The sequence below is a fragment of the Notechis scutatus genome, chromosome 2 (genome assembly GCF_049901735.1).
Source record: "Notechis scutatus isolate UNSWTSFEM ecotype Mainland chromosome 2, rNotScu1.2, whole genome shotgun sequence".
Lineage (NCBI taxonomy): Eukaryota > Metazoa > Chordata > Lepidosauria > Squamata > Elapidae > Notechis > Notechis scutatus.
In genome coordinates, this window is record NC_142010.1 from 84,428,100 (window position 1) to 84,440,532 (window position 12,433).

Here is a 12,433-nt window from a genome sequence, read left to right on the forward strand (position 1 = left end):
CTGTTCCTCCTCCTCCTCCTCCCTCTCCCCTGTACGGGGAAGCCGAGAGACGTCAGGCCGAACCGGAGAGATTAGCAGGCGCTTTAAGTGGATTAGAAAGCAGCAGAGGCAAAGAGAAGAGAGGAGAGGCGAGAAGTTGGCGGAGCAGGCGCCCCTTTGCGAGTTGCTTTCAGCGGGCTGGCCAGGCGCGCTCCCTCGTCCGGCTTTCCTTTCTGGCTTTGAAGAGCCCCGCCATGCCCCAAACAGTGGCTCTGAACGGTCCTTCGCCATGGGGGTTCCGCCTGGTCGGAGGGAAAGATTTTAGCACTCCGCTGACTATTTCCCGGGTAAGTGTGAGGAAAAGCCGCGTCTCTCCCCCTGCGCGCCGGCGGGGGATGGATGGAGGTTGGAGAAGCGCCTCAGGCGACCGAGGCGGGAATTGGCACTTTTCGGCACCCGCGTCGTTGCGCCGTCTTGGGCAGACTGGTAGAGGGGGAGAGAGAGAGAGAGAGAAAGAAAGCTGGCGGGCCTAGATGCCAGGAAAGCACGTTTGTACCCGCCTGGTTTCGTTCAAAGGTTATCAGGGGGCGGGGATGGTCTTCGTCGACCCGCATCGACCTTTGTCGATCCGCATCCTCAAGCCAGCACCAGGCAACACCAGCCCGTGGCAACCTGGAAAGCCCCAGCCAGCCCGCCAAACAAGAAAAGCGGCGATGCCCTTCAAAGGCCTTCCCGGGGCTCTTGTCGACCCTGCGGGAGGCACTTGTTGCTGCTGCCCAGCCAGCTGGGCGCTCCCGCTGTTGCGGCTTTTCGTCGCTTTGAAGGCGAACGAGCGGGACGAGAAACAGGAGGGCGCCGGGGTGTTAAACGCCCCTGCGAGAGAAAAAAGATGCTTGGCGTGTGATTTTAGCCAGATTCCCTCTGGTTTGGATGCTGAAAAGAGCCGTCCCAGATCTGCAAGGACTTTGGGGCAGTTTCTTCTTTTCTTCCCCCCACTCTCGAGTCTAGGCTGGAAATGAAGACTTTAAAAAGAGAAAGCGAGCTGCTGAGTGACTAGAAAAGGATGGGGTTAGAGTTTAGCAGCGCACGTTTTTTTAAAAAAATGTTTTTAAAGGAACGTGCAGGCAAATTTATTCGAGAGAGGGAAATGAAAAGTTTGCAGGAAAGGGACCCATCAATAAGTGGATTGGAGGAAATGTTAAAGCAGAGCAAATAATTATGCTGCCTATTTCACACACACACACACACACACACACACACACCTTGGGTCGTCACATCTGGGAAGGCAGAAAATTTTCCCCTGGACTTATTAGTCACAGAAATTATTGTCCTATGTATAATGAAATCATTTCCTAACCTGTTTTAATTTCTAACAGGCAGATCCTAGGTGTGATTATTAAAACTATGTTTTCCCAAAAGCAGTCCGAGTTGAATAAAGATGTTGGGCAGCTTACAATCCTAAGCATGTTTAATAGGCAGTGTCAAAATTCAGTGGCATTTTCTGCTGAGAAAGCTAACTGGATCACATTGCACAATTATCCATTAAAATAATTAGTATTCATTATTAAGATGCCTAATGTACATAATGAACAAGTACTGGTCATGACGTTTTGTTTCTGAAGGATTTTTGTGAAAGCTTGTTCTCTCAAGATGAAAGTTAAATGAGTAAAAATAATGATCTGGTCATTTTAATTTTAAATGTGCATGGTTTTATCTAAATAGCAACAGAATACAGCGTATTATCCAGTACAGTATAGATCTGGTATTAAGTGACCATGTCTTGAGTTCTTGATTTTAAGGAAAACTAAAACTGAGCAGAATGAACTGAGCACACATATATTTGATTTAAAAAGTGGATTTGAAAAAAATCTGGATCACTAAGAACATCTGGCAAGAGAAGCTAATAGCAAAAGAGCTCAAAAGCAGGACGAAAACAATAAAATTACAGTCACAAACTGTTCCAATGTAGAGAGGCAAAAATGGAGGACAGCAAAATAAGCCAGTGTGACTACATAAAAAAGTTAAAGGAAGATTTGGGAGGGAAGGGGCAGACAAATACAGAAAATGAAAGAACCAGATCATAAAGGAAGAGCAGGTGGCCCAGAACTGTAGTGCTGATAACTGGAAAACCAAAATTCAGAATTAGCTGAAATTAGCAAAAACATGTTTAAAAAGCAGGGTTCCTTAACAATTCTTCAAAATCAATCACTATAATAGCTGCCCAATGAAGAAGAAAAAATGCTAATAAGTAACAAAGATATTTAACTCCTGTTTTAGTTAAGTCTTCAACAAAACTATGAGTTCTACATAGGAAGAGCAGTATGAAAGGGAAGGTTTGTATTTTAGACTGACAGCAACATTATTAAAAAAAAACCTTTGAGTTTAACTTTAGGACTAGAGTAATTGTATCCTAGAGAACTGTATTAAAGGAAATAGCTGATGGTCTGGTTGAACTCCTATATCTATTATATTTGAGGATTCTTGGAGAATGGATGCTGCCAAGCGACTGGAGGAGACATGACGTTAAAAAGGGTCAAAAGAGGATATAGCAAACTACAAACCAGTTGGACATTGATCCTTGGGAAGATTCTAGAACTCATCAAGAGTTAGATCAGCAATTTAGAACCAATCATCAAGAGATGGATCTACAGTATAACCCACATTGAAAACAATGCAGTAATTACCAGGAGTCGGCAGTGATTTGTTGAGAACAAATTGTGGCAGATTAATTTTAGCTTTTTTATTTTTTTTAGATCAAACATACTGGATAGTGCAGCAATCAAGTGGTTGCCTAACAATATGGTATGAAAATCATACATAGATTGCAAGCCATCAATGCTCCTTGCCAAATTAGAAAAAAGATAGTGAGTGTGGTACCATAAAAATATTTTAGGTAACCTACTTTTCAATATTTTATTATTTATTTACTTACCATATTTATATAGCCACCCTTCCACAAACACATATCTCTGGGCTGAGTACAACACAACAATTAAAAACTCCACAAGAATCTAAAACAAACAAACCAAAATAAAATAAACATAAAATAATCGTGCAAAATAAATAAAACAAACAAGTAAAACCCAAGAAACCAGGAGAGGAAACATCACAATCTCATAGAGCTGCCTTGAACATTGGGATCCCCAAGGCTGATGAAAAAAACATGTTTCAAGAGCCTTCTTGAAGAACCTCAACTCAGGAGAAATGATGTTCCAGAGAGGGGAGGCCACAGCAGAAAAGTCATGCCTCTGGGTTTTACCAGCTGGAACTCATTTGGAGTTGACCCACAGCATACTCCACTTGCCTGATCCGCTGTTTGATTGAGAATGTAAAAGAAAAGTTTATTAAATCTGCAGATGGTATAAAGTACCCTAGAAGAGATTAATGACATTTCAAACAAACCTGATAATTTGGAGAAACGGGCAGAAAGTAATGGAACAATAATTAATAACGACAAGGGCAAACTTCTTCGTTTAGGGAAAAAGAATAAAAATCTGTGTAGCAGTCTGGTGGTATTCAGCCGGTTCAGACCGGTTCACACAAACCGGTAGCAAGGATTTGGCATGGGTCATCGAACCGGTAGTAAGTTCTGCCTGGCCACGCCCCTGACCCAGTCACCCAATCGCTGCTGGCTCGCTTGCCCCGCCTGCCTGATGCTCACTCACCCCACCTGCCTGATGCTCGCCCCTTAAAGTATTTCTTTTTTTCCCCTCCCGACAATCGGGATTCCCCTAGCTTGTCTTACTGCTTCGCTCAGGAGGCTCCCCTGAGGCCCAGAAGGCTCCAAAACGGAGCGAGGGAGTGTGTGCTGCGCGCCCCTCCAGGCTCCATTTTTTTTCTTCCTGAGCCCCAGGGGAGCCTTCTGGGAGCAAAAACACCTCCCAGGAGGCTTGCCTGAGGCCCAGAAGACCCAAAAAACAGATGGGGGAGTGGCTGAAAAAAAGCAAAAAAGCCACACCCACCCAGTCACATGGCCACACCCACCAAGCCACACCCACAGAACCAATAGTAAAAAGTTTTGAATCCCACCACTGGTAGCAATTGATTATACAGGTATAATCGACTTATGACTGTGATGGCACCTGCCCATTATAGTCATGTGTCATGGCAGTCATTAAGTGAGGTATCCATGTGATCGCCATGCTTAATGACCAAAAATTCTGCTCTCCCATTGCAGTCATTAAGCAGAACCCCAGGTGCCTCTGGTGGTGAAGGCCCTAAAATACCATTTTTCTGGGCAGCCTAGTTGGATAATAGGTGTGCACTATGTGGTCATTAGGATGATCACATAAGTGATTTAATGGCGTGTATTCATTCATGATAAAGAGAATTTGCTACAGGTAGTTCTTGACTTTCAACAGTACATTTAGTGACCATTTGACGTTACAATGCCACTGAAAACATTGATTTATGACCATTTTTGATGATCACTTATGACCATTGCAACATCCCCATTGTCATGCGATTTATAGTCAGATGCTTGAAAACTGATTCACATTTATGATGGCTGCAGTGTCCTTTCATAACCTTCTGACAAGCAAAGTCTTTGGGGAAACCAAATTCACTTAACAACCATGTTACTAATTTAACAACTGCAGTGATTCAGTTAGCAAACGTGACAAGAAAAGTCTATAATGGGGCAAAACTCACTTAACAAATTTCTCACTTAGCAACATAAATTTTGAGTTCAATTGTGGTCTCAAGTCGAGGACTACCTATATATACAATTTCTTATTCATTTGGAAAGACTAAAAACAAATGACTTATGATAATCTGGGCAAGTCCATTCCAGTGTGGGACTGAATTTTACTTTCAGCAACCCACTGAAATTCAGATGCAGAGAGAAAAAACATGACAGATCTGAGCATGTCACAATTGTCACATGCTACAGATATTTTAATACAAACTTAATGTTACTTAGAGATGAAAGAAAAATAGTTATTTTGAAGGATCATTTTAATTTGTAATAAAAAAAACAGTCTTTTACTTTTTTCCCTCAGAAAATACTTTGTAAAATGCCAGAATAAGTTGCTCCATAAATACAGTTCCATAAACATCACATGTCTATCTATCCCAATGAACAAGCTCCGTTTTTGTTTGAACAGATAGCAAAGTTGGAGATGATTGCAAAGTCTGCTGGAGTAGTTAGTGATAATGAAGAACCAGATATCAGTTTAGAGAAAATTGTTGAGTGCTGAATGAATGAATCAGTGTGTGTGGGGGATATTCTGCTAGAATGGTTGGGGGAGAAGGTTGCCCAGGTACCATTTGTAGATCCAAAGATGAACGAGATTGTTGACAGCTTGATGAGTTTCCAGCTCAGAAAACTATTTCCAATACACTATTTTGCCCACAAGTCTACTTATTTGGCAATGAAATGAATATGAATCTAAAAGATAATTATATTAATAATATAATTTTACTGCGTATGATGAAATGAAAGTAATTAAAGATGTAAGAATGGCAAGTACTGTAATAAGGTCCCATAGTATCTGAGAATATTTTATCTTAAATGCAAAAAATAATACTGTAAGAACCTATTATCCAACTAGGCTGCCCTGAAAAAATGTCTATGTTAGACATATCCATTATTATATTACTTGAGAAGGAAAAGTGCTTGCTTAAAAGGTGAATATAATCTATCAAAGCCATATACTATGGATATTCCGGTCTACTCTAGAAATTTAGAGTATTGCACTTTCTTAATATGCTTAATGTAGCAAAACTATATGAACTTTGGATCTTTCAGTATCTTAGGTATGAAAAGAACTGTTTTTCTCCTTGAAGATAAATGCTTTGTTTATATTACTTGTGATTGGTTGTCAAGCCATTGCACAGAGAAAACAGTTAAGGGTGTTTTCCCATCTACAACCTGCAAAGTGATTTCTGTAAATGACTGTTAGTAGAATTCCCTCAGCAAGAGATAAAGGGGGAAGAAGGAAAATTTTCAGAACAATTATAACAAGTAATTAACTTGGATTTTTATTTGCAAAGGCTATTGTATGTATTTTTAATTTAGATAGGCTTTCTCTCTTAAATATTCATTGTTTTAAACTGGGATTTTAATAGCGGAAATTATTGTAGCAGATAAATATATGGCAGTGTACAGATGAGGAAGAAGTAAAATTATAAATTACTTCAACATACTTTGTTTTAGAAAATCTACTGCCTTTCTTTTGTTCTCTACCATTCGTTATGGAATCTATCTCATTTAAGGCTACTAGATTTGAATACCAAAAATCCAGATGACAACTATATAGAAGCAGAAATTTACGTGTTTTTTTTTATCCCTGGTATCATGTAGTTATCATCTGCATTTCTGCAATCCAGACATAGTATCCTAAACTCTTCCATGGAAACTTCACTTAAGAACTTATGTTGGGTTTTAATCAAATTAAGAAAGTGTTTAATGAGGCTTATTCAGAAATAACCATAGGTGAGCAAATCCATTTTTCTTTTGGTCACTTTTTAATCTTGCACTTTTTAAACTTGCATTGGATCATTTTCCTACTCATTTGTAACAAAATAAAAATTTTATGAAAATAAAATCTTCTGAATTATATACTTGTAAATACTTGCATTTTCTCTATCTGTTATATATGCACTATTCTTGCATAGGCAAGTAAGTTATTTGGCTTTCTTTTCACCAATATAGCCATCTTTGTATATATGTATTTATTATGGACCTCCCTCATAAAACTGAGAAAAAGTATATGTTTAAATTTCAGCTACTTTTTATTTATACATTATTTTGGGAGGTTGATTAGGTAATTGCACTAACATACTAACTAAATGAGTTTTTACACTGTCATGAAGTGTTAGAGAAGAATTCATGCATGTTTCTTTGAGTTTTCCTTGAGACTTGGTAATCACATTGTTCTGCAAAAGGCAACAAAATTACAAACCTCAAAACCTGCTAGGAATGAGAATAATGTCATGGCAAACTATAGAAAAATTAGACCCTATGCATTTTCCTTCATTGATAAATTGAGTACAGTTTCCCCTTAAAGCACTTGAAGAGGAAGTGAGCAGCCAGTCTAGAACCTAAAAGAAGATTTCACACTAAGCCAGGGGTAGTCAACCTTTTTTTACCTACCGCCCACTTTTGTATCTCTGTTAGTAGTAAAATTTTCTCTAACCACCCACCGGTTCCACAGTAATGGTGATTTATAAAGTAGGGGACCAAACCCCTACCGCCCACCATGAAAGCTGGAACACCCACTAATGGGCAGTAGGGACCAGGTTGACTACCACTGCACTAAGCCATATTTTTGTTATGGTAACTTTTATGCTAGATTTCCTTCATAGCTTCCTTGTTCCTAGTGTGATTTGATTGTTGATTGTACCCTATGACTATCATTAAGTGCTGTACGTTATGATTCTTGATTCTTAACGAATGTACCTTTTCTTTATGTATACTGAGAGTATTTACACCAAGACAAATTTCTTGTGTGTCCAATCACACTTGGCCAATAAAGTATTCTATTCTTTTCTTTTCTATTCTATTGTTCCTGCTTCTTTCTACATTTGTTGCTTTCTTTAGAGTAGTCATGGTGTAATAACAAGGTTTGTTTTAAGGTTATCCATTTATATGGATATTTTTCAAATTTGGCAGGTTTCAGATGTGTGGACTCTGGGGGAATTCTAGGAGTTGAACTCTATACATCCTAGAATTGCCAAGTTTGAAAAAGACTGATTTATATATTTTTGTATGAAATAGTTGTAATATTAGGCTAATTTATGACAAATTTAATTTGATAAGATTCCCATTATTGCCACAATAACAAAGAAAAGCTGAGAGATTAAAAACTAATCTGGTGCCTGCAGTATTTTTTTTACTGCCCTAATGTGCTATTTATTTTTTTTCGCCTCTGTGAAAAAGATACATTTATTTGCTGCTGTATGTAATTCTCTCTAATATTGAGTTCTGGTATGCAACAATTCCAGCCTTTTCATTTCCTTAGAATGCCTTCCAACTCCTTGTTTAGCAAAGACCAAAACCTGCAGTCTCTACTTTATAGTATTCAGACGTAATTAAAAGGAGAGGTATTCACAATGCAGATAGCAGAGACCAATTTCACTCCAATAAATTGTGGCTGAGATGCCAATTAAACCAGTTGTGTTCAAGTATGGAACTGAAATATCTACACAACAGAGGCCTCTGTGTATGTTACTATTTGCACAGCCTGCAGACATATTGTCATAAATGGCAGGGTTCCTCCCCTTCACTTAGGTATTTTTAATAACTCTTGGATAAGCACACCAACATGCTTACCGTCCCTGTCCTAGTGTTTCTTTTATTTTTCTTATATGTATCCATGTATTCATAACTATGTTTTTACTTATACCTATTATCTTGTAAGCAATTGACAAACCAAATAAAATAAAAATAAAAATAAATAAAAATCTTAAAATCATTAGAAATTGTATATTAGTCCTGGTGTCAAGGAGTCAGTATCTGTGTAGTCTACATGTAGTTAAATAAAGATGACAACTTTTGTCTGGAATAGCTATCTGAGTTATTATTCACAGTGCAAACATCTGTGAAGTATGTGCCCCACCTTTAGAAATGATCCATTAAATCCCGCATTACAACTGTAATCTCTTAGGAAGGAGATGCAGCTCGGTCTTATTCAGGTTTATTCAAACATTTTGTATATATATTTCTGTCAAGTTGTACAGCTTGCAAAATATTAGTCTTGTATGTTTTAATGGGTTTTTCGAAATATTTAAGATTGTAGTCCCTCAAAGTTTGTCTCTGTGGCTGAGATTTTAGAGAGTTATCAGTAATCATTTCATTAAAGAAGTGTAGAAGATAGAAGTATTTTGCTATGATTCACATCACAGTTTGATTTTTGTAATTGCTCTTATTAGTTTCATTTAGAAAACGATTCAAGTGATTTCATTAAAAAAATGCATAAATTGACCCAATTGACCCAATTGACCAAATACTAAAGAAAAATTATTTTATAAACCTAATGCACAGTTGTAAGATGAGATACTATATCATTAATTGCATTTCGGAGGTAGCAGTCACCAAATAACAATAGGAAAAGGGATCACATACTATGAAAGAATTAAGTGATTGACCAATTGAATGCTATATGTTATTGTGATAGGTAGAAATGTGAGTGAATTTTATTTTTTTAGTGATAAAATTGTAGAAAATTAATTGTATGAGGTGCTCCTGTAAAAAGCATGTGCACTAAATTTAGTGTGCTTCATCTTTTTTTCTGCGGTCAGTATATGAGAAGAAAGTTGGAAATGACCACATCTTTTTCAGTTAATCATAAATTTTACCCAAACCGGAATATTATATTTTATTAAATAAGCCTGGAAGCTATCTATCTATCCATCCATCTATCTTGCTATTTCGCTATCTACCTCTATTCTATCTATCTATCTATCTATCTATCTATCTATCTATCTATCTATCTATCTAGCCAGCTAACTAACTAGCACCCTGCCTAACTCCAGACAGTCTCACAAAGTTAAAGGTTTAATTCCATTAATAATAGCAATAGCCATAAAGCAACCATCCTAGGAAACAAAACTACCCTTCGACACACCCTCCAGTTTAAAGGGACCATTGAACTATCCTAGCCCAAGGCCTGAAGGAAAAACTAGAATTTCAAAGAACACTTGAAGGCAGGAAGGGTAGGAACCCTATGAATCTCCAGGAAAGGCTATTCTAAAGGCAGTAACAGAGAAGGCCCACTTCCTGGGTCCTGCTAGATAACATTGTTTATTAATCAGTAGGATCTGAAATAAGTCAAATCTATCAAAAGATTGATAACACCATGGAAGAAGTGCAATCCTTCAAATATCTTGACCTTGTGCCATGGCCACCTAAAAAGTGATCAGAACATGTGCGATTATGAGGCAGTCTCTAAGCACAACTGGCATAGTGCTACACCTGTGCAAAGGCTTTCTTGACCATAGCTGCCATCTTTGAGATTGCCAAGTGGGGTAGTACAAAAATGGGAGATCCTCAGTTCCAGGAGGACATAACACTCTTGGCCACTTGGTCTTACAAGATCAAATCTAAGCCTGTTCCTCCCTGTCCAGATCTCCCAAGAGTTTCCAGACACTCGGACAAAATATTAATTGCACTACTTGGTTAGCCAATGATTGAGGGATACCACTGTAAATCATCAGCCTGCTAATGATACTCAGAACCCCAATCAATGACTTCTTCCAGTGGGTTCATATGGGGGAGAGGAGAGAATGCTAAGCTCCACCAAAAACCATCTAAAACTTGCCATGAAGAAAGCTGGCCCAGAAAGATACCATAACATTTATGGAAGTTTCAATAGCTGAAGATAATGTTACGAACGTTTTGTTTTAATGTAGATAGAATGACAAAATATTGAAAATAAAACTTAATTTTTCCAGTTCCTTTCTTTGCCTGTGTTAAGAAATATTAGGGAGGGCTCTTAGATTTGCTCTTCTATGGCTAAAATATAGTTTAGCTCAGTGGTGGGATTCAAAAATCTCAGCAACCGGTTCGCTGCTCAGTTGCTGGGTGGGCATGACCATGGTGGGCGTGGCCTACCAGAACTTCTGGGAGGGCCATTTTTTACCTTCCCAGGGGTCTGGAGGCTTCCCTCGGGCCTCTGGGAGGGCGAAAATGGCCTTCTCCAGGCTCTGGAGGCCCTCTGGAAGCCGGAAATAGGCCCATTTCTGGACTTCTGGAAGGCCCATTTTTCTCCCTCTCAGATCCTCCACACGGACCCTGTACTTACCTGCATCAAAAATGGCCCATGTGGAGACTCCTGGGAGGGGTGGGGTGGGTGGGGCCAGCCAGTCGGTTCAAATACAGGTTCGGTGAAGCAGAGGCAACTTTAACATCCGGTTCACGCGAACTGGTCCGAACCGGTAGAATCCCACCCCTGGTTTAGCTTTATCATACAACCAGAATCTTGTGACTGAATCTTGTTTGCAGTTTCATAATGTGGCGCAGTGGGGGAACCTTTCAATCTTTCAATCTAAGATACCACAGATGTATTACTGAATATTACTTCCCTAGCTAAACCATCTCCCAATTAGCACACTGTGAATTTGCTGTAGAAAACCCAAGTTACTTGAATAACCTCACAGTGGGCTGGTGGTATTCAAGGGAGAAAAGATTGTTTTAAATTTATTTCATTTTGGACATAATTGTAAAATATTATTTGTTTATTCACTTTATTATGTTTTGGCACACTGATAATTAGAGCCATTTTAATGTTATGCCTCTTATTAATTACTTCAATTAGTTTATTGCACCAGCAATCCAGAAGTAGAAATCAGGCAGCAGAAATTATTTATAATCTTTTCATTCCAAGTCTGACCTTGGTGGAAGCTTAACAAAATAAATCTCCCACACCCTAAACACTTACTTTGCCAAGCTGGATGAAACAAAAACATTCAAACTACTTGGGAGAATTTACACCATTTTGCAATGTTGATGTAATGACATCAGCATTTTTGAAACAAAATTAAAACGATTGTTTTCCTGATGCAGGTGTACCTAGCTACTGTGGAAATACAGATATACAAACATAAGAGGAGCAAACTTGAAATAAAAAAAACTATGTATACTTAAGAAAACCTATTTTTCAAGTTGATTACAATAATTTAATATTTCTAAAATGAAAGCCGTTAAAAGTACACTCTTTAATAATATTGGTTACTCTAATTAAACTGTTGTTGATTATCAACCCTAGAAAATAACTTTTAAAACAATAACCAGATAATGTACAGAAAATTTTGTGCAACAAAGCAAGAGTCAGTTTGATCCATGCCTGAGCCATAACCATATCATAGGGTTGTTATTTAGAAAAATAATAAAAGTGGGAATACAAATACAATAAATAAATGTGATCATTCATGCTTAATAAAGTTGTTTCTTGAGAATGGAGAAATACTGAATATTTTGATGCTTAAGGGGAGCAGCACAGATTTTAAGTGTGTATATTGCATGGGGGTATGGGTGATTTGCCTGTTTCTCTTTTGAATGTGGATGGATGACATGAGAGGGTATTTTATTTATGTGGTCTCCTCTGAATAATATGATTTGCCTTCTATGGAATTATCACTTTGTGCTTTACTGGGACAATACATTTACTACTGTTGTTTTACATCTACATTGAAGCATTTTATTGGTCAAATTATCTTTGAACATGTTTGGATTGCCTTCTGTGAATTTGGTGCTGGACCCAATCCCAATCTTATCTCCCAAAATGCTTTCTAAAGGAATTTTGGGTTTGGGGTCTCTGCCACATACTGAATGGCAAGGACAAATAACTGATTTTTCTAAAGTACAATTTTACTTTCTGGGAAATTGATATTCTCCAGAAGCAAAAGTTTCTTAGAATTGCAAATGAACTCACTCACTGAAAGAGTTAACATTTGCTGTAACCACCACAGAAGAGGGAACATCAGTAGTGCCCAGTTTACGTGGTTTGCTTAG

The 12,433-nt window shown here is 38.2% G+C and overlaps 1 protein-coding gene across 1 annotated transcript in view; it reads left to right on the forward strand.

Moving 5' to 3' along the window:
* PDLIM4 (PDZ and LIM domain 4) overlaps positions 1-12,433 on the forward strand; it is a 71,468-nt gene continuing 59,035 nt past the window's right edge. Inside the window, exon 1 of the mRNA XM_026687544.2 lies at positions 1-326. Within this exon, the coding sequence (XP_026543329.1) occupies positions 234-326 (93 nt within the window). The 5' untranslated portion in view covers positions 1-233. The remainder of the gene's footprint in view (positions 327-12,433) is intronic.